The sequence below is a fragment of the Erithacus rubecula genome (assembly GCF_903797595.1).
Source record: "Erithacus rubecula genome assembly, chromosome: Z".
In the NCBI taxonomy this organism is placed as follows: domain Eukaryota; kingdom Metazoa; phylum Chordata; class Aves; order Passeriformes; family Muscicapidae; genus Erithacus; species Erithacus rubecula.
Genome location: NC_136661.1, coordinates 8,247,238 through 8,270,885, shown reverse-complemented (window position 1 = coordinate 8,270,885; position 23,648 = coordinate 8,247,238). Strand labels below are relative to the sequence as shown.

Sequence of the window (23,648 nt, the reverse complement as noted above, 5' to 3'; positions counted from 1 at the left end):
AGACAGATGCAAGTATTACATAAATAGCAAATGAGAGAAAACTGTGTAAATAATTTGCTGCTGAGTTCAACAGCTGTATAACTGAGTAAATTGAAAACCAAAACATATTTTGAAAAGTAGACTAAGGGCTCATGAAACCTATTAAGATAATGATAATTATTGACATAATACCAGTTGACAAAAATCAGTGATTTGAAAAAACCCAGCTGGTTGCTCAATAAAGCTGAAGCTCACCAACTTCTGAACTTTTGCTCAAGAAACAAAATAGCATTAATTTTGTCAGTAATCCTTATGATATCCAACAGAAACAGCTGTTAGTTTTAATTCTTTTCTTGTAAATGCCCATATTTCAGGCCTCAAAAGGAGAGCAGAATTGCACTCTTAAAGGGTGTAGTTTCTACAGTCCTACATGTTCAACTAAACATGAAATTTCTTTTCCAGAGAAAATAAGCTGTACAGCCAATTTGGCCCCATTTAGACTTCCTATGCTTTTGTCTATTTCATCTTCTTCTGAAAGTGCAAACATAAGTGCAAACCTCCTAATAAAGTAACCCTTTCACCTTTGTCATATCTCTTTCACTCATCTTAGCCTTTTTTCTGGATTTATGATTGTGTTGCCCAGGAGAAAAATCATAAGAGTTGTAGCCAGTGTTTAAATTGGAGAAACTTTCATAACCTCACATTTTTATGACTGGATATATTATTAGTCTATAGACAGAAAATACTTTCATCCAGGAAGCAGAATCTTGATTCTACTATATTCTTAAGAAAATAAGCTGTTGACTCCAATACTGGGTATTAACTGGGGACTGTAAGAACATATTTGCTTGTAGACTGAATAAATAGCTTCATTTACATACTTTCTTTAATCCTTTGTCTTAGAAATGAGTCCACATGAAGTAAATGGTGATATATATTCTGCATTAAACTCTCTTCCTCTTTCATGGAAGTTAACAAGATTGTTAGCTGCTGCAGAGATATTCTATTTCAGAAATTCCTACACAACTATATCAAGTCACTATAACTTTTTTTTCATGTTTTGAAAGGGCAGGAATAGTTAATTCTCGGTCTTATTCTTCAAAATACTGTATTTCCATTTACATAAAGAAATAAAATTTGAGATGATTATCTCTTCTACAGAAACTGACTTTAGTTCTGGAGTGCCCAGTTTATTGGGGCTTCTTTTGTTTAAGGACCAATATATAATGGAAATCTGTTTCAGTGAGTTTCCAGTCCAATTTTTCAAAACCTAGTAGCTTATGTATTACTGATTAAAGCTAGAATTTTCAACGACCATCCAATTTCTAGAATCACACTACATAGCACTACATTTTAAATAATAAGTTCTGCAGAAAGAAAGGAGTTTTAAAGTTCTTATATAAGAAGAAACAGAAAAAGCCCCTGGTTGACATTTGAATTAAAAAAAATTTAAATAAAAATTAACATTAAAATAATGCCAAAAATTTAAATTCAAACTCCCTCTCTGCTTTATTTTTTGTTGAATATCAAAAGGACATCTGCTACTCTGGAGCAAAGTAGAAAAAGAGTACTGTTGTCGTGTACTGAATCTTTGATGTTGTCTGCTGAAGTTATTTAAAGAACAAGGGACTGTTCCCTAAGTATATTTTGCATTGGGGTCAAACCTGTTGTCTCTTCTCTGCTTCCTCAGAACTCACGCTTTTGTGGAATTAAGTCCTGGACATAGTTAAGATCATGCCTCCATTCAAATCAGCAAGGCTATGCCACCAGTATGAAAGAGGAAATAAATAATGTGTGTCTGTATATATATATATATATATATATATATATGTATGTATATGTGTGTGTGTATGTCCCAAAACCAAAAAGTTGATCCACATTTAGACCTCCCCTTTCCTTTTAAGTCCTCTTATACAGCATGTTTCTGATTGTGCTGGTCACTGACTCTAAGCACTTTCCTTTGTAGGCTTGGTCCTGTGGTGCCTGTGGCTGTGACCAGTGGAACAAGTGCATATGCTCAGTGAAAGCAGTCAAAGGTCAGTAGTGCAAGGAAAATGCTTTTTCTAGTAATTTCAAGGAGTTCTGCAGCTCTGTGTTCAAAAAAGAGTGAAACTTTGCAGAAAACTCTGTGGAAGAAGGGAGCAACTGGCAGCCAAGAAACAAGAGAACAGTTAGAAACAGCTCACTGTCATTTCTGTGTACTTTTGGCAGCATTTTAATAATCCAGCAAGAGCAGCAAATAACATAGCTGGGTCCTCAATTGCTATGGGCTTTCTAAAGGATTTTATACCCTTCTTGCTGGAGAAAAGTGAGACACAAAGTTGAAAGATGTTTGAGGCACATACTTTGTAGGGAAGATTTTGATCTATAAGCATTTTGTTCAAACTGCATGAGTTTATTTTGCTAAAAAGGATTCTTAAAAGCATTTTTTTTCCTTTTGGAAAGTTGAAATTTTTTCAGTATTCAGGGGATTCTCTTCCCCTTCTCATTTTTTAATAAGCCAAACCTTCATTCCCAAAGAGCTTTCGAGATCTAACTGCTCTTTGTTTTGACCAGGAAGCTAGGGTGATGAGGAAACCTTAGGGTGAATACCCAGTAAAAATTCTCTCTGGTGGAACATGTACACAAATATTGCATATACATGTATGCACACACGCAGACACAGTGTGCAGTTTTGGGTACCACATTATATGGAGGATATAAATGAAGACAGTGAAGGACCTTGAGGAGATGCCATAAGAGGAGTAGCTGCGGTCCTTTGTCCAGTTCAGTCTGGAGCAGAGGAGACTGAGGGGAGACCTCATTGCAGTTCACAACGTCCTCATGATGGGAAGAGGGAGGGCAGGTACCAATCTCTTCACTCTGGTGACCAGTGACAGGAACTGAGGAAACAGCCTCACACAGAGACAGAAGACATTTGGTTTGAATACCAAAGAAAAGTATTTCACTCAGATGGTGGTCCAGCCCTGGATGAGGCTCCCAGGGAAGGGAAGTGGTCAAAGCACCAAGACTGACAGAGTTAAAGAAGCATTTGGACAACTCTCAGGTACATGGTGTAATGCTTCAGAGTGCCCTTTGCAGAGCCAGGAGTTGGACTTGGATGATCCTGTGGGTGCCTTCAAAATCAGGATATCCCATGATTACTTGAATTGATGTGGCGTAGATATGCACTATTTCCAGTCAGTGCACTAGTGACTGAAAGTAATATTGTGGTATAATTATGAGATACTTGACCAAGTCGTAAGCAATTATTTTATCTTTTTCCTCTATCCAATGTGGGTTTTGAGTCATAAGTTTAGATATCCTTCAATTTTTCCTTCAGTTAATCTTCCTTCTTTGTGAGTTGTTTGATCCTTTTGTCTAAACTTTCCATCTTAGAGTTTTGTCACTGAGCTTTTAGCTTCACACTTTTATCTTAAAGATAATTACTCAGTCTACACTATTAGAAGAAAACAATCTGTTTGCAGAAAGTTTTTTAAGATGCCTTCTCTTGCCCATGGCCTAACTAGGTCACAGAGATGTGCTTTCATCTATCTTTAGATGAAAGCTTATCCAGCATGGAGTTTCCTGAAATAGAAATAGAAGTGTATTTAGTGCTTCACTCACCTTCATGCTCTCCACCCAGAATTTCCAAGAATGATGGTATAAATAGAATCAACATGTCACAGATGATAGAGGGAAAATGTGTCTAGTTTTCCAACCCAATCTTTGGTCATGCACACAAACACACACATTCATATAAGTGCATCTCTCAGGAGGGCTACAAGGATGTTACAAACTTATGCAGAGAGAAAACTGGAGAGCCCAAAGCCCAGCTTGAACTTAATCCAGCTACTGCCACAAAAAATAACACAGAAAGTTTCTATATATACATTCACATTAAAAAGCAAGCCAAGGAAAATCGTCATTCTTTGTAGGATGTCGTATGAAACTTAGTGCCAAATGGTGAAGAAAAGGCTGAGGTACTTTGTGCCTTCTTTGCTTCAGTCTCACATAGTCAGACCAGTTGTTCTCAGGGTACTCAGGCCTCTGAGCTGGAGACAGAGACAGGGAACCAAATGAAGCCCCCATAACCCAAGAGGAAGTAGTCAGCAACCTGCTACAACACTTACACATGCACAAGTCTGTGTGACTGAAGGGATCCACCCAAGGGCACCAAGGGAACTGGTGAAAGTGCTCACCAGGCTACTTTCCATAATTTACCAGCACTCCTGAATATCTGAGGAGGTCCCAATCGACTGGAGGTTGACTCTCACCTGTAAGAAGGGTTGGAATCAGGGTTGTGGAGCAGCTCATCCTGAGTGCCATCACACAGCACATAAAGAACATCTCGGCTGGGGATCAGCCTCAGCCAGCATGGGTTCATGAGAGGCAAGTCCTACTTCCCCAGCAGGAACCCCTTCTATGACTTTCTTAGTGCAAGAAGGAAAAGCTATGTATTCTGTCTTCCTAGGCTTCAGCAAATCTTCTCACAGCATTTCCCACAGAATTCTCTTGGAGAAACAGACAACTCATGGCTTCATGGTTGCACTGTTTCCCATGTAAAAAAATGCCCTGTCCCAGAGAGTGATAATGAATGAACTTACATCCAGCTGGCAGATGGTCACCAGTGGTGTTCCCCAGGGCTTAGTACTGGGGCCGGTTTTGTTCAATATCTTTATTGATGAATGTGGGCACCAAGTGTACCCTGGCTGAGTTTGTGGATGATTCCAGGCTGGGTGGGAGTGTTGATGTGCTGGAGGGCAGGAAGGCTCTGCAGAGGGATCTGGGCAGGCTGGATCATGGCCCAGGGCCAGTGGTGTGAGGCTCAACAAGGCCAGTGCTGGGTCCTGCCCTTGGGTCACAACAACCCCAGGCAGTGCCACAGGCTGGGGCAGAGTGGCTGCAAAGCTGCCACAGGAAAAGGACCTGGGGGTGCTGCTGAGAGCAGCTGAACATGAGCCAGCAGTGCCCAGGTGGCCAAGAAGGGCAATGGCATCCTGGCCTGTTCCTGCAATAGTGTGGCCAGCAGGAGCAGGGCAGGGATTCCTGTCCCTCTTTACTCAGCATTGGTGAGGCCACACTTCCAATGCTGTGTCCAGTTTTGAGTCCCTCAGTCCAAGAAAGATGTTGAGGTTCTGGAGCATGTCCAGAGAAGGGCAGTGGAGCTGGTGAAGGCTCTGGAGCACAAGTCCTGTAATGAGGGAGCTGGGGTTGTTTAGCCTGGAGAAAATGAACTTCAGGGTATCATTATCACTCTACAGCTGCCTGAAAGGAAGTTGTAATCAGGTGGGTATTTACCCCTTCTCCCAGGTAACAAGTGACAGGACAAGAGGAAATGGCCTCAAGTTGTTCTAGGGAAAAAAGCTCTTCACAGAAAAGGTGGTCAAGAACTGAACCAGGCTGCCTACAGAAGTGATCGAGTCTCCATCCTTGGAGGTATTTAAAAGGTATGTAGATGTGGTACTTACATGTAGATTTTTTTGGTGGATTCAGCATTAATACTGGATTTGATGATCTTAAAAGTCTTTTCTAAGTAAAATTTTCTGATTCTATGATTCTAGAAGGACAAGGGAAAAGGTAGCAACCTTATTTACAAAATTTATTACCAATGTTTTAGATGAACACAATTCTGATGAAGGTCCCCATATGATCAGTGGAACACAAAATTTTGCCAGGAGAAAATTATTAGTGTGCCTCATCACATTGTGCCATCAGATATGCTCAGAACATTTTTAGGTGTTAGTTACTCTAGAGTCCCAGGGGGTTTGTTGACATTAAAGTTCTTTATTTAGTTTTATAGTGGTACTTTTGCCCACCTGTTTAGGAACAAATAAACAAACAAAAAAAAACCTTAGATAAAGTCTATTAAACTGAATATAATTTGGAGAGTTGTCAAATGTCTTTCCTCCCCCAGATCTGCCAGGCAAATATCTCTGTGATTATAACAAAGAAAATAAATTAATCTCCGCCTTCTTATTACAATACAAAGTGCGAGCAGCCAGGAAACATGGCGCAAAACCTGATGGTACACAGTGTCCTTAGATCACTTGGCCATTGTTTTCTCTCACAGCAGCACATGTTAATGATACAAAGAAGTTTAACATTTTTTGGCTTTGGCTTTTCATGTCACAACCATAACAAATGTGCACATAATTGTTTGTATTGCCATATCCTTTAGATGCACCGCCAATTTCTAGAGCCTGTTCATGCACAGCCAAGGACAGAATTTTGCCCACAAACAGACTGACTGAATTCAGTTAGGCAGGAACATCGCCATACTGATTCATCTGTGAAGCAGTGTGTCACAGTACAGAATGCTTATGTTGCAAAAATATTGTGTGGGTCAAATCTGCTGCAGGAAGAGCTTTTTGCTTTTAGCTTACATATTTAATTCTTGTTTAAAAGGCCTTTGTCTTATATGGACCTAAGAAATCCTTAGTTGTATTTATGTAAAAAACCCTGCATCCTTCAAAATAATAAAATGGTCAATAGTATGTTAAATCCAGAAAAACAGGAATAAATAAACAGATTTGTGTTTCTTTTGCTTATTTAAGGGATTTTGGCCACAGAGAAGAAAACTGAATATGATGAAGAACGAAGAAACAAGTTTTAATGTGGACAATACCCGAGCCTCTCCCTTCTCTCGCTGCCTGCAGCCACTCAGCCCCGTTACAAAGCCACACAAAACAACTCAATTTGATGAAGAATTCAGGGCACGCCTCTCTCATTTCCGCTATGGTCCTCCTCCTCTTGAAAACATGGAAACATTCCCGGGGTCCTTGGAAGGAGGGTCTCGTAAACGCAAGAGCATGCCAACAAAAATGCCTCCTCCCATCACCCTTGAGGATTCCTCATCATCACCAGATAGACCTGAAGACCACAATGATGTAGGCTCTTCCAGTCTCCCCTTGGTGTTCCAACAGCCAGCTCAGCCCAAGTACAGCTCCCAGATGATTGACCTCTGCAACTTTGGTTTTCAGTTCTACAGAACTCTGGAGCACTTTGGAGCCAAGCCCATTAAGCAAGAACCAGTGAAGCCTAACATGGCATGGCCCAGCGGCCCAGCATTCATGCAGGCTCCTTACCCTTATTATCCTAAAGTCCACCCTGGCTTAATGTTTCCTTTCATTGTACCACCAAACTTTCATTTCAGGAACCCTTTTCAAATGAAAAGACCTCCAGAACCACCCTTTAGGAGGGCTGAAGGAAGAGAAAGTGGTGAAAACAAACAGAAGGTGGAAAGAGTAGATGTCAACCTTCAGATAGATGACAGCTACTATGTTGATGTGGGGGGTGAACAGAAACGCTGGCAATGTCCCATGTGTGAGAAGTCCTATACATCCAAGTACAATTTGGTCACCCACATCTTGGGTCACAGTGGCATTAAACCACACGCCTGTACCCGGTGTGGCAAGCTTTTCAAGCAGCTGAGCCACTTGCACACGCATATGTTGACACACCAGGGCACTCGGCCACATAAGTGCCAGGTGTGCCACAAGGCTTTCACTCAAACCAGCCACCTTAAGAGACACATGATGCAACACAGTGACATCAAACCTTACAACTGCAGGATCTGTGGCAGGGGTTTTGCCTACCCCAGTGAGCTGAAAGCACATGAGTCTAAGCACGAGAGTGGACGAGAGAACATTTGTGTGGAGTGTGGTCTGGACTTTCCAACTCTGGCACAGCTGAAGAGACACCTAACCACCCACCGTGGCCCTATACAGTACAACTGCACTGAATGTGACAAGACCTTCCAGTACCCAAGCCAGCTGCAAAACCACATGATGAAGCACAAAGACATCCGCCCGTACATCTGCACTGAATGCGGCATGGAGTTTGTGCAGCCCCACCACCTGAAGCAGCACTCCCTGACCCACAAGGTAAGGCAGCTCTCACCTTGTTCCTGAACGTAGCACAAGCATTACAGCCTACTAAAGATAAGATACATATATACATATAGGTACCTCCTCAGAAAGGTGGTGTCTTACCAGCTGCAGGGGCTTATGCAGAAAGCCCAGCATTGCTGGCACTCGTATCTGCCATATGTCACTGAAGAAAGCACACACAAACCCAACTTGGTTATAAGCAGGAATTCAATTAAACCTCCTGCATCACTTCCCCAAACTGGATTCACAAGTCTCTGTTTCTTGGGGTTTTCTTTTTGGAATGAACTTCTGTAAAATGTTGCAGGGCTGTATAACCACCCCCATCCTGAAATTTTAATTTTTCTTTTTTTTTATTGAGAGCCAGTTCTGATACTTTGTTCCCTTAATTAGGAAGTACATGGGTTTGTAGTGGACTGCAGAAAAAAAAAAAAAAAGGGTTATTACTCATCAGATTTTGAAGAATCATTATAATGAGACATTTAAAAAACTAAATAACCCTAAGAAAAAATCCCCTTTGTGCATATGTTATCCAGGATACCACTTAATAGAAATGGACAAACAGGATCATAATCACAGCCAATTCATATCAAGTGGCAGTCTTGCCACTGCCTAGAGTGGTGACAGCAGGGTCAGCTTAGGGTAGGAAAAAGCTTTGGAACATTTCCCAAAATACTGCTTTCAAAAATAGGAAAAATGTAATTGTTCTATTCAAGACGCTCTGAAATTGACTACTCACTTCTACAAAACTAATAAGACAAATCAAAACCTTTCACTTAAATAAAAGCTTGCTTCCAGATTTTCATATTTTTAACATTTGAATTTTGGCATATTTAATGAAAAACATTAAAAATATGGAAAGCTACAGCATTTGAGTCTTACAGTCACGTATTCTTTGTAAACCAGACAACCTCTACTTCCACATTTGCTTTTTATTTTCTGCTTCATGCTTATAATTTCTGTTCTTTCTGGAGATTCCCTGGTCTTTGGATTTACCATGCAAGATTCCACTACTTGAAGACTTGGTAGGGTTTTTTTTGTCACAGGAAATGAAATGCCCCATAGCCCTCAGAGGCCTTCTGCTTCTTTGTCGACAGCCACAGGTGGATTCAGCTGTGAATATAATTTATAGTATTTAGCTGACTAAATGCAGTCTCATATCAGATGAGCAGGCACTTGAAACTGCTGGTGATGTTCATTTTTACCTTTGTAATTAACTGTGAAAACCACTGACAGTCATTTCACATCTTTTTAAAGAAGGCCTGTGGAAGGAGTAATTGCTCTCAGCACCTCACTAGTAAATCCTTATTACCTTCAGCAAGTGAAACTTTTAAGCTGTTTAATACCAAATTCTTTGATTTTCATAGTATCTAAATCACTTTTGAGAACCTGACAGACCACACAGGTGTGAGTAAGAATATTGAATTATGCAGCAGTAAATTGAGTGGATGGCATAAAAAGTGATAGAAATGTTCTATAAACCTCATATAAAATTAAATCATTCCATTATGGTTACTGAAAATCCCACTAAGAATGAACAGATTTTTTCTTTCTGCAATAAATGTAAGATGCATAATCTTATTTGGTGATACTGCTTGACTACTCTCAGTTACTTCAGATTGTTTTTGTGATTTTCTTTAAAATAGGGCTTTTCATAATCCAGTCACATTTAATTATTAAAGGCAAACATTGCTTTAGTCTTCTAACTTGTGGGCTTTTATTCTCGGTCAGTAATTTTATACATTTGATCAATACTTTAATTAAGCATCAGAGAAGGAAAGGGAAGCTCTGACACTGACTATGTCTGATTGATTTGTAAACAGACTTCATTTTTTCATTAAGCTTACATTTTGTTTTACTTCTCTGTTTCTCAGAAGATTGCAGGAATCTGTCAGGAGAAAATACATAAGTACCTTGAAAAATGTTAAAAATTAAATTATTTATTATCAACTCTGCTAAAGCAGAATGAATAATACATAAGTTGTTGTACTGACAAATTATCAAGAAATTTTTCCATCTACAGAATTTTTCTTTTCTTTCAGGGGGTGAAAGAGCACAAATGTGGAATTTGTGGCCGGGAATTTACCCTGCTGGCCAATATGAAGCGACATGTCCTGATCCACACCAATATCAGAGCCTATCAATGCCATTTGTGCTTCAAGAGCTTTGTGCAAAAGCAGACTCTCAAGGCCCACATGATTGTTCACTCTGATGTTAAACCCTTTAAATGCAAGGTAAGAGCATTTGGTGGCAGAGACATTAATCTACAGTACATTTCTCTGATATTATTGCCTTGTGATATGGTAGAATCAGAAAAAAACCCTGCTAACACATACTGCAGTTGCTGTTCAAAAATTAGCATAAACTATTCCGATTTTCTTTCTTTATCCAGATTCTGCTTAAGTAACACAAAATAATGGATGTAAATACCTGTGGTTTACTCTCTTTGCCTTCATCAACATTCATCCTCACATAGTTTTGGGGTTTTTTGCCCTGTGATTAAGTGTCTCAGATGTTTGAGGACAATAAACATATCTGACATTTGTTTAGTACAACCATCCAAACAGAAGCTTAAGCACTTAGTATTATGCTTGAAACACTGACAAAACAGAAATCAATGCACCCTGCAGAGGATCATGGAAAAGCAGCAGCCACAACTTCACACAGTGATGCTATGCAACAGTTCAAGAAAGGAGTCAGAAAAAGCCACAGCAAAATAAAACTGCAGAAGGGATTTGAATGGGCCAAGTGTAATTAGCAGACTGAAATTCAGGGCAGGATACCAGTAAGCTAACAAAACAGCCTCTGAGATCCCCCTGGCCTTTCTACAATCCTGTGAAAATTTGAATTTGCTGCTTCCCCCCAGCACTGGAGGCTGGTATTCCCTTTATTCCACCCTCCCCATAAACCTTTAGGACTTTATTGACCCTGTTTACTTCCAATAGATTCCTTATTAATTATTCATATCTATATTGTTATTCAGTATTGGATGCTACATAAGTTCTTTTGCTGCCTGTCTGGTTCATTACTGCAGCCATACCTTGTGAAGTGAAAGACTGTAGATTTTTTTCTCCACTTTAATTTGTTCTAAGATGGCTACACATATAGAGTGTAGAATATTACCTGTATTATTATGCATGAGTAATTGAAGATTGATTTGGAAGCAATTTCTAGACCTCTTTCATCCTCCATCTTTATGTAGTTGAATATTTTCTTAAAATAAATACCTCATGAAGAAGCAGAGATGGATGAAAAATTTTAAATGGAATTATTTTTCTTGAAAAAATGTAGAATTTTAAAATGCCATAGGAATATATGATATTCAGTATTAGTTTTAGTAAGAAAATGCCAAAATTAATCCTTCTGACTAATTTTGCTTTGTTAACTACAAAAAATTTTACTTTGAAAAACTAGGGGCAAAGCCTTTCAAGTTCAGCATTTTGTTTTAATTCATGTTTTATGAAAATAATATTTTGTATAGTAGTGCTTACATTATTCAATGTTGATAAAATAATTTATTTTGCTGAAATTCTTAGGGTGTAAAATGTCAGGTCTGCTGGAGATTTTCATTCTTTGAGAACATCCTCCTCTGACTCCCCAAACTTCAGATAAGAAACTCAATTTTTGGATCAGATTTTGTGGGTGCAGTATGTGGATCCACATGATGTTTTGGGTACGTGCAGATTAGCTGGAAGGCTGAGTCCAGCTCAGTGTTTGAGGATGATAAACTATTGAAAGTTGGAGAGGGCAACAGCTGGAACTGGGAAACAGAGTATCACCAGTATGTTTTCCAGACAGCAACAAAAGCTCTACAGGAACACCTGTTTTTCTTATTTTTTTACTTTTCTGTCCCCACCCAGTGTTCCTCTGAGGAAAGAAACAAGTAAGCACAGTGAATCTGTTTCTCATATGGCTGAAGGGTTATGAATCAACATCAGTGCCCCTGACAGTGAAGACTGAAACAATAAGCAGAGGCAGAATCAGGAATTGCTTTTTTGCATTAGGAACATCCTGACATTACCTCTCTGACAGAGCTCTCAAAGACTCTTGAAAGCAAATATTTCTGGCTGGTACTTGGAGGGTTAAGGCAATGACCAGATAGCAGCCTTTTGGCACCAAGCTCCTCCTCAGCAGAAGGAAGGATATAGCTGTATGAACAGCCTGCTTAACAATGGCTCACATGTCCCCGGGGAACCGCCTGCAAATAGATTTCATCTTGCTTTCTCTTGTACTTTTCAAAGCTTCCTGTTTTCTCACGGTCCTTTTGGACAGTTTACAGTCATTCTCCCTCTCCTTCTTTCTTTGAGGAAAGGAACACCCTTCTTATGAAGAGAAAAAAAAAAATAGAAGAAGAATGCAAGGGAAAGAGAGCACAGCAGTAGCCTTTATACTTCACCACATGCAATGGTTTTCTTTACCTTTTTCTCACAGCAAAAGAAAACATGAGCTTTCCTATGTGTCTAATCACAGCTAAGCACATAGTATCAAAAGTGAGGGAGTAGCAAATAGTTGTCCCTTCTGTTTCCTCATCCAGCTGCAGCCTGCATCTCTGTTTGATTTTCTTAGGAAGAGTCAAGTTTTCTGTAGCATTTAAAGGCCTGAGCCCATTTGCCTTTTTTATTTCTGTTTAAGAAAAAAACCTGAAGAGTTACAAAGATATTCCACCAACTGATGCAACAGTACTAATTTGGACTTATAGACAAAGGCTGCATGAAATTTACTGTTGATTTTAGTGCTGAAGTAATCAATGTTTCAGATCTCCAATAAAGAATGCAATGGATTTTTCTTCAGGCCAGACAAATAACTGCAACAGATGTTTTGAACACCGCTTTCAACCCCCCCCCACCATCTAAAAATGTGCATTTAAAACAGGAGTCAAAGTCAAAGAAAATGTGAGAGAGAAGTCCTTCGAGAAGAAATAAAACAGGTGACAAAATCTAGAAGGATGATACTTCATGTGCTGTCTTAGGAGGACAAAATCTAGGGTTGAACTAATGTAGTCTTTTCTAGCAAACTATACTGAATTCCATTTCACCAGCCAGTGCAACAAAGTCTGTTCAGCAGACTTGCAGCTGAGATGTTCTCTTCAAGACTTGAGTTTTTTATTTTTATTCTGTGTAAAATAGACAGCCTAACAGCAAGTCTGCAAGTAAACCATGCTGCTCCTGATATCCCAAGTTTTCCTGCAAACTTCTCGTCTCCCTGAGTGCACCGTGCACTGTGGTGGGTTCTGCTGGAGCTCCTCCCATGCAGCTGTTTCAGGGTCATCTTCCACACTCTGCTCATCAGTGCTCACAAGCCTGCCATGTCAGAGAGAAAGAAAATCTTGTACAATCTTCTAGTTTGATCTGCAGACTCAGGCTCTTTGCTGAGTGTTAGCTGTGTACTCCAGCTAGATTTGAGTTGCAGACTTCTAGCATACCAGTGAGAAACCTACTTTCTTTTACATCTGGATCACAGGTATTCATCTGAAAGGTGTCTCATGCCTTTTTGAAATGACCAGTAAAACAGAGGTTATGCCACAGAGACTCATCATTCAGAAAAACAATTTTCCTATCTGCATTTCTTTAATTTTCCTGCCACACCTCTGCACTCTAGTACCATTTCCTCATGTCCCCAGAGGAGATTTCAGGACAAGAATACATTACACATCTCTAAGATGTGCTTGACTCCAGGAAATGGAAAGCCTGTCAACTTTATTCAGAGACACAGAACATTTATGCTGTAAAGAACTGGATTTTTACTAAGCCCCTGTCTTTTCAGCATGAAAAAGAAAAACAAATATCACCTTAACAGAAAGCAGCTAAATGCTACTCCTAAATCAATTTTAATCAAGACCTTATAAAGATGAGGGTTTTCATGAAGTACTGAAGCCACTCATCTACTCAACATGATTTTCCTTGTTTACCAGTTCAGACAGAGAAGACCCAGCTATAGAAAAGCAACTCCTGGTGATAACATATGTCAGCCACAATACAAACAGATAACCAGAAGCCTTCAGCAAAGAGGTGTTAGAGAGATATTATTGTTGACATTCTTGTAGCAGGAGTAATATTGACAGGTTGTTCCAGAAGCTGTCAAGATACAATTGGTTGCTGTTACTCATTGCAAATTTTCTGTGCTCATTAGTTCTCTCAGTAGATGAGAGTCTGTTTCCTCCCAGCACTGTCAAAGCTATTTTGTGGTTCCATCATTTCTCTGAGTGTAAATAATCCTGCATATTAAGTTTCTTTGAATGTGAAGAAGGCAGTATTTTTCCTCAGTGGATGGATGGCTCTTGCAAACAGCTACCTTACTTTTAAAAATTAATTATTCACTTTCAGTGGGTATTCTTTTTTTATCATGAACTGTCTTGTCTAACACTTTGCTGATAAATATATTTGCCAGAGTTTTCATTTTAGTAAAAATCACAGACAGAAAACCACAAAAGGGTACATATGCAGCTGAAGCAAATAGTTTTTTGAAAAGCAATTGAATGTTTTCAGACTCTTTCTTTTTGCAGCAATGACTCAGCTCTGGTTTTTATTTCAACACAGTACACCTGCTGATTTTTGTATTACTGAACTGATTCAATTTTCCTTCAAGAGAGGGCTTAAAACATAAAGCATAAAAATTTCTCTGAGGGTCCTTTCACTATCTGCATTTCATCCAGATATTCCATATGATGACTTTCTGAATTTACATCTACAAGTTTTGGATCAGTTCTTCTGTAGTACCCAAATAAATAAAATTGTAATTCATATTATACAAAATAATCTGGTGGACTCTTGGTAATTTCTATTTAGTAATTGCCTGCCAGATGGTTACTCTGCTAGATGAAGGTTTCAGTTACTCAGTAATGGTGACTCTGGTTCATATAGTAACAAGAGTAATGCTAAAAAATTAAAATCTAAGGGTAAAAAAGTCAGGAAAAAAAGTAGAAAGCAAACACAGAAGTTTGTGGAGGATGGAAATGACCACTTGAATGTGAATAAAATTATAAATCCTGATAAGGAAAGACCAGAAGACAAGTAAGACTGAATGCCTATAATAGTGATGCCAAACTCTCATGTCTTAAGAATACATAAGAGTCCAGACTATAAAAGGACCCATCTAAATAAACAACAATGAATAAAACTCATCCTTATTGTTCCATCCAAAGGAAAATTGCACGATCAATGGCTTGAGCTGGCAGGAACACACTTCAGGGAAAGCTGAGTCATTCTTGCAGCCTCATGACTGTTTAAATTGCAGAGACACAAAAACACAAGAGTTGATAAGCAAATGATGAAAGAAACAGGAAAAAAAGGAGTGAGCAAGAAACAAAGAAAAACAAGGAATTGTTTTTTCTAAATTTAGGCAAAATGTGTAGTAATTTAATTTCCATTTAAAGAGAAGTAATATTCTGCTGACTGTTTCACAGAAACCCATAATTGGTTTAATTTTATAATTCCATTTCTGCCTGACATTGTTCTTAGTTAAAGGCCACATGCATAAACTACAAATGGAATATTCACCAGGGCAGAAACTTGTACTTTGAATTAGAGTTAAGAGTCTTCCAGATTACTCTCTTAAGTATTTCCCCTGTTTACAACAACATTGACTACTTTTTGGGAATCCTTGACTATATGTGCTGGTCACCAATATTAAAAAATGTCAGCAATTCAGAATATCTTAGGTACTCAACCATATATTTTTGCCTGTAGAATTTTTGCCTAGAACTTTGAAAAGAACATTGCAGCCAAAACCTGCCAGGGTTTAAGTTGAGGAATGCAACTTTTTAACTTCAGAAATGCATATTTCCTTTAAATATGTTGTCCTTGAAAGTACTGCTTCAAACTAATAATTTTCATTTTTACCATTTTTACAGCTGTGTGGAAAGGAGTTTAACAGAATGCACAATTTAATGGGACACATGCACTTGCACTCAGATAGTAAGCCATTTAAGTGCCTCTACTGTCCCAGCAAATTCACCTTGAAGGGGAACCTAACCAGGCACATGAAAGTCAAACATGGTGTCATGGAAAGAGGATTTCACTCTCAAGGTAATAATTTTCAGCAAGATAATTCTCTGTGAGATCTGAATATGCTATCAGTAAACACAAACGGGTTGGGTACTACAGATCCACAAACTTGTGCCAAAGATCCAAGACTAGATAGAATCCCATAAGCCTGTGAAGATTTTATATAGCTACATAACTATAGTGTTGTATGTCCTAAGTAAATCATAAATTAATCCTAAACTGACAGAAAAAGAAAACCTGGAACATTCATGGTCCTTTCTCACTGCTTATTGGATTCCAGTCTGGAACAGGGATGGAATCCTCAATGGGTCTACATCTAGGAGCCTTGGTCATTCTGTACTGTATTGGCATAGCTCGTGTCAGATGAAGGCCATAGGCTCAAGAGCCCATTTACAAGGAAGCACATGGAAAAGAGGGGATATTCCTCAAAATATAAATATCAGAGTATAAGGATTTTTTGACTACTGAGGGCATCCTGCAAAACATTTCCAGTCTGCCACCTACCATATATACTTCCTGAAGTCATCCTTGTGAGTGTACACAGAACAATGCTATCTAAAGAAGTGGGGGAATTAGGGAGAATTTTTTAAGGACTTGGGTATCCAATATATGTTATTTAAGATTTTGCAGATAAATAATTCCTCAATGGGCAAGATTTCTTGATGCTCCTCGTATTCAAGCTTTAGGGCAGCTTAGCATAAATGTAAAACACTTACTCTAATGACATTTGGTGTAAAATCTAGGAAGATCCTAATGGCTAATAAGTGTTTATTCTGCAAATCTCCTACAGCAACATGCTAGTTAGACAGTTGCTCATAACTGGGGATTGCCCAAGAGCTTTTCATGGTACAGAGATTCTGCGGCCCTTGAGGCTTATCAGATATAAGAAAATTTGTGTGGCCCAACACCTATTTATGAATCCTCTTAACAAATACACCTTGTAGCAAAATAACATCTGCTATCTAGTGAGACTGCATAGATACTTTAGGAACTGGATTCAATTACTGAGCAGAAAATAAAAAAAACAAAAGCCAAAAGCAAGTAAAATAGTGACTTTCATAAGTATTTCCTATCGGGTGAAATCCTCGCCTTGTATTGTCACTAGTCTTTCATGAAACTGGCCTGTGCCTGCAGCATCAAAATTCTTTTAGATATATATATATATCCTGATGATGATTGGAGTATATTAGAGTCCACACATGCTTCTTTGATAATCTGAATTTCTAGCAAGGAGGGAGACACTGACAAATACTAAGACAAACCAGATCCAGGATTAGTTGTGTATTTATACACACTGCTCAAAATCATCATTTGTTAATAGTTATTTCCTCAAGCTGAAGCACTATCTAGTGCACAGAGTTTTTCAGTTGATTGTTCCTCAGTGAAAGAAAGGGGGGAAATTAAGGAGACTCATAGGCAGCTGAGACTGTTGTCTTTTCATTTTTAAAGTATTAACTTTGAGCCCCAGTGTCCATAGAACAAATACATTACCATGCATTTAGTCTCTTTCATTCCTCTGAAAAATAATATACAAAACCTGGGATTTGGGTTATGGACTGTGATCCTTTAGAACCAAGTGTTTTTTGGTTTTGGTTTTTTTTTTTTTTAAGAATAGGAAGGAGGAAGTGAGTAGGTTCAGTTTACAAAAGGCCAGAACACCTCACTTTACTTCCCAGCTGCATCATCTAGAGACTGGCTGTACAAAACAATGTTTTGTGTGTCCTAACCTGGCTGTGAAGTGTATGCATTAGCATTGCTTTTTGTAGAATCTCAAAGGAGATGCCATGAGATGTAAACAATGAAGTACTTGGAGATAGTTGGATGGAAGACAGAGGTAAAATATGAAATACAAAGACACCTCAGATTTTGTTTTTAGCCACGTATCAAGAATTTCTTATATATAATTTTTCCTTTTCTCCTCCCCTCAAACCACTACAAGGTTTTGGAAGAGGAAGGATTTCTCTGTCCCAGACAAATGTCTTGAGAAGCTTGGAACAGGAAGAGCCATTTGATCTTTCCCAGAAAAGCCAAGGGAAGGGAATCTCATTTCATTCTGATGGTGAGAGTGCCAAGGGAAGCTCATGCCAGGAGGAAGAGGAAGACAACTGCTACGAGGCAGAGCAGTACAGCCCTGCCACGTATCATCACGATGACAACAAGCTGTACATGGCTCAAGATCTCTCTGGCAAACCTGAGTGCGTGATGAAGGACTTCAGGGAGTCCTACTGCAATGAGAAGGAGGAGGTGCTAAGTGAGGGAGGACTGGGGAAGAGAATAGGAAATTCAGACAAAGAGGAGAGATGTGGAGAGGGAGAGCTTGCAAACAACAAAGAACATCTCAGCTTTAGATCCTTTGAAAAGGCCAGACTTGGTCACTCTCTCTCTGATTACTTGTATTTCAAGCACAGGAACAAAAGTTTGAAAGAATTGCTGGAAAGGAAAATGGAAAAACAAACAATGCTTATAGGCATTTAAAATGAACATTTGAAAACAGCTGGAAAATGGCAACCAGATAGATTTTAACATGAATTGTAAGCTACTAAAGCCTGGAAGTCTGTAATAGTATTTAGAAATAAATAAGCCAAACTATTGAAAATAATTTAGGGTAAAACACATACATTGCAAGAATAAAGCAGTTCAAGATCGTCAAGAAATGAAAGAGATATTGAAAAATAACACTTTTATATTTATCCATTCAATGTATAACAGACAATGGGTTGGGTACAGAAGTTTACTTCCTACTATATGGGGATAGATACAAGCAATTTTCTACTTAGCAGAAAGCAACATACTTTATCAACTGATTTATTATCTATGAATAATATATATGAACACTTCTAACCATATGCCTCAAAAATATCTGAAAACACAAAGTATTTCACATTTTAAGCCAGAGTACTATTAAAAATGGCATGCATGAAAATGCTGCCAACATTCAGAACTAATACAGTCCAAATACTCTGATTTACTGAAGTGACTCTTAGTTCAATTACCTACAATGACAAATGGGAAACAAATTAATAAGAAATACTAATGTCTTGTGAGGCAGTAAATTTCTGTAAGGCTTTGAAAGGACTGGAATTTATTACAAAAGCTAGCCCTCTGGCACAAGGAATGTTTGTGCTTTGCTGTGTTTCAAACAGTATGGGAGTTTTCAGAAATTCTTGAAGTGTAACAGCATAGATTGTGTTGTCATCTTGTTCTACTGCCTGCTTAGACCAATTTACTGGGCAACATCAGCATGCAGCATTCAGAATCTTTCCATAGTTACACATAACATAGTATGAGTCATTTAATTGAAAGAATTATGCAGCTTTCCCATTTTTCTCTTCAGTTTATCATGACTAGTAAGAATAAATTTGAAATATATAGATCTGATCAATTTTTGTTTCAGAAGGTGAAAATCACCCTTACAGAAGAAACAGTACCTCACAGAGGAAACCTTTCTCTTATTTGGTTCAGAAATCTCTTATTAAACAAACACAAATCGAGCAGTAAGCTGAGGGCCTTTCTGACAAATTTCATTCATGCTGTTTTTATGGAGCCCAACTCAGTTTTTCACCCTCAGATTCTCATCCAGTTTTAAGTTTATAACAAACATGGAAAAAGCATATTCCATTAAACTTTAATTAATTGCATTAATACTTTGAACAGCATGTTAGTTCTTGCATGTTCAAGAAAGACAAAAAGCAGCCCTGCACCATGCTATTGCTTATGTGGAAATAAAAATTTAATTAATCATAAAATTTGTCCTTTGTCCTATGGACATCTCAGCTCAAAAGGTTAAAATCCATGAATATGGTCAATCTCTTCCAGATATTACTACCTTTTTCACTTACCTGCCAAGTTCTTGATTTGAAATGCATTGCAACCATGCTCTCTATATATCAAGTTATAATTAAACATAGTCATCTACTTATGGCTTGCTCAGACAAGTCGTGTAGTTGCAGCTCTCTGCCTCTATAAGAAAACACACACCTTTCAAATTTATGATCCTCACCAGTTAATCAGCCTTCATAGGGCAAAGTCCTTATTCCTCATATAAAACTAGATTTGTGCAGTCCAAGGCTGCAGGCAGTGCTTTCCTTTTTCAAGGCTCAAATGGGGCATAACACATGTGGAAGCTCATGCAGAAAAAGCTGTTGACAAAAAAAGAGTAACATCCAGGTGACTCTTCTAAATTAACTCTATGTCTGATGCGCATATTTTTTTAAAATAAAAATGTTATGCCAAATTGAACTGGAAGGCAGGTCACTTTAAACCTAGAATTAAAAAAGTTGTTGAAAGTGAGGTGTATTTTAGAGGTATAGAGTCATGTTTCTTCAGGAATGAACTGTTCCATCAAACATTCCTCTTCCTTGCTTTAGCTATAAGAAAATGCCCACTGAAGAAAGATCCATCTTTCTTTCCAGGAAGACATTGCAGTCAAGAAAAAAAAAATAGAAAATTTTCAGAATAACGAGTATAACTATATTTTCTCTTAGAGTATAGGGGTAGGTAGAAATTCAGCATGGTCTAGAAGATGGTCCCTGAGAAACAGCAGCAATTCCTTCAGTTAACTTCTTGGCACTTGCTTGTCTCTGCCAGACAAACCCTCCCATTGGAGCATGTACACAGCCAAGAGCTGGGAGTCACTAACTCTTAGAATTCTCTCCCTCTTGGTGGTGTAGTTTCCAGCTGTACATGGTTCAAGGTCACCTTTCCAGATGTATTAGTTTCCATGATAAGAAGAACAAGCGAGAAATCAGGAATCTTTGCAATTTCTAGAAAGGTGATCATGCAGGTGGGTGGAATTCAGCAAATCCTTCATTCCTGTGTGTGTAAAGCAGGAAAGTACACAGCCTTTCCTTTGCAAAGTCTTGTCTATTGATTGGAGAGTGCTATGGGACAGCTAGACAATCCTTAACAAGAAACCAAGTATTATATATTAATTGCTGTCCAGACAAGGTAAGCAGAGGAGACGTTTTCAGCAGAGTTTAGCTCCCAGCCACTAATATAAAAGGAAATATTCTATCTGGGCTTCAGCAAAGCCTTTGGTACTATGTCCTTCTTGAAAAGCTGGTAGCTCATGGCCTGGGCAGATGAGCCCTTCATCTTGGTAAAAACCTGTGTCTGGCCGGCCCCAGAGCGTGGTGGTTAATGGAGTTCATTGCAGCTGGCAGCAGTCACCAGTGGTGCTCCCCAGGGCTCAGTACTGTGCCCAGCCCTGTTTAATATCTTTATTAGTCATCTGGATGAGAGGATGGGGAGCCCTTCAGTCATTTGCAGCTTCTTGGCCCAGGGCCAGTGGTGTGAGGCTCAACAAGGCCAGTGCTGGGTCCTGCCCTTGGGTCACAACAACCCCAGGCAGTGCCACAGGCTGGGGCAGAGTGGCTGCAAAGCTGCCACAGGAAAAGGACCTGGGGGTGCTGCTGAGAGCAGCTGAACATGATCCAGCAGTGCCCAGGTGGCCAAGAAGGCCAATGGCATCCTGGCCTGTTCCAGCATAGTGTGGCCAGCAGGAGCAGGGCAGGGATTCCTGTCCCTCTTTACTCAGCGTTGGTGAGGCCACACCTCAAATACTGTGTTCAGTTTTGGCCTTTCACTCCAAGAAAGACATTGAGGTTCTGGAGCATGTCCAGAAAAAGGCAGCAACCCACACAACATCCCTGGAGGTGTTCAAGAAATGACTGGATGTGGCACTTAGTCTATATAAGCAGGTGGTGATTGGTCAAAGGTTGGACTTAATTATTTTAGAGGTCTTTTCTTACCTAAATACTTCTGATTATGTGATTCTGTGACTGCAAAAATTATGTCTATTGGAAGCATGCAGTCCAGAATTTCCTTACTGGCGTTGTATGAGAATGTGTCAGATGTGTCCTTAGGAAAGGAAATCACTGCAGACAGTTCTGAACTTTCTAAATGGTTAATCCAATCTCCTTCAACCACACTGCAGTCAATTTACCCACTTCTACAGGTGCAGTTCTCATTGGAGCAGAAGCACCTGACAACCACATACAGACAGATGGAAAAAAGTCCCAGAATGGCAATACTATTTGCAAGCAATTCATAATATGAACCCCATTTCATCACATTTTTCTAGAAAACAGAGTATTTCTTTACAATGATACTTTAAGATTCTGCTCAGTCACAAAGTCACACTAAGCTAATTCTCAAACACACAAGTCTAATTCATGTTGGAACAGTTAAAAACTCATTTAAAACTGTAAATTATCAATAAGAGAAATTACAAACAAAAATATTACTGAGGTAAAAAGGCAGTGCCAAGTGACTCAAGTTAAGTTGTTAGGAGATTGATGACAGTCTTCCCTACTCTAGAACATTATGCAGATGGGTCTTAAGACACTTGTTACAGAGAGGCCTCAAGGGGCAAATTAAAAATGAAATAACAGCCTCCATTGTAAAGCACCTTGCTTTTCAAACGTAAGTTATTTTCACACTATTTACATTGGCACCGCTTTGGGAACAGACAGTAACAGCCTTTGCTTTTTAATAGCTTTGAAAATGCTTTATAGAAATTTGCTCTCATAACGAAGCTATTTCCCATTTGTAATTTTCAAGGGATTAGCTTCCTTATTTTGCCTTGTGTAGAGGCTCAGAAGTCCGACAGGTATATTGCCTGTGTCCTGGACATTGGGGGATATATTTTTTTCTTTTTCTCATTCCTAATACAGGTTTTTCTATCATCTTCTAGTTATGTTGTGGAAAAAAAAGGTCTTTATCTTACTATTATTCACTTTTATTTGGGTTTTCAGTTTATGGGGACACATGAAACTAAAACCCAGTCTTCACCACCTCTGTATAAGACCACATTTATACAATTTCCCTGCATTGTTTATGCAGCCTTGTTTCATCATTTTGGAGAGCATGACAGCAAGTAAGAATGGCTACAAACTTGCAGCTGAAATGCTTCCAAAAGTCAGACTGAGGAAAGATAAATTTGCATTACCATAATGAGTCTGGCAAGTGAAGGCATGTGGTTGGTTAAGTCAGAGGCTTTTCTGATGTTAAGGGTAGCAGGGAGAGTTCTGCAAGACATTTTGGAGCACAGAGTAGGTGAAGGAAAAGCCACCATCTGGGCTGGTAAAGTTTAAGGGTTAAGATAGACAACTTTCCCTTTACAGGGAAAGTGAAGCCTTGGAATGAGGTGTTTTCAGTCTGGCCACAAGGACTCAGCCATCTCCTCGTGGAACTGGGTCTTCCTGGCTGCCAGACAGCCTTCAGTTTGTGGCAGCAAAGACAGGTGCTCTGTGTTCAGAAGCTAAAAGGGTAAAATACTTTATGATAATTTCATAATTAGAGTTTATCCTGTGCTGTCTCCTGTAAGACAAATTACTGGAAAGACCAAGTAATGCTACTGCACTCACCTTTTTACATCTCTGTCTACTTCCTATTCTTTGATTTCTCTCTTCATATGGTGCTGCTGGACTCTGCTGTTCTGACTGTACAGTTAAGAAGTAATATAAGTACCGTATTTATTATTCCTAGAAGTTTTAATAATTATTAACCATTTTGAAAATGTCATGTCTGCTTAGCTGAACAAGATGTAACCTAGCTAACATTTTGTACTCCTAACAGATTTTGCAAATAATGAGTTGCATATTTATTTCACGCAGAACATGGAGTTCCTATTTAAACCCACAGTTCATGAAGTGAACCAACTATACATGGATCTTTAGTTTCTGACTGTCTCAATACCAAAAGCATGTATGATGTATTGTATTAATTTAAGCAAATAAATATATACTGGAGAAGCTGCTGTACTTTGTATTGAAATAGATATGGAGTTCTTGGCATT

The 23,648-nt window shown here is 38.9% G+C and overlaps 1 protein-coding gene across 2 annotated transcripts in view; it reads left to right on the top strand.

The window, feature by feature from the left end:
• ZNF366 (zinc finger protein 366) overlaps positions 1-20,015 on the top strand; it is a 33,103-nt gene extending 13,088 nt beyond the window's left edge. The window contains exons 1-6 of one of the 2 annotated variants that reach the window (XM_079330030.1): positions 1,889-2,015; positions 5,272-5,408; positions 6,516-7,844; positions 9,890-10,081; positions 15,697-15,871; positions 17,790-20,015. In XM_079330030.1, coding sequence (XP_079186156.1) covers positions 6,546-7,844; positions 9,890-10,081; positions 15,697-15,871; positions 17,790-18,325 — 2,202 coding nt within the window. In that variant the 5' untranslated portion in view covers positions 1,889-2,015; positions 5,272-5,408; positions 6,516-6,545 and the 3' untranslated portion in view covers positions 18,326-20,015. Of the gene's footprint in view, positions 1-1,888; positions 2,016-5,271; positions 5,409-6,515; positions 7,845-9,889; positions 10,082-15,696; positions 15,872-17,789 lie in introns of those variants that run through there. The other variant, XM_079330031.1, reaches the window with a different exon arrangement.
• Positions 20,016-23,648: the final 3,633 nt, after the last annotated feature.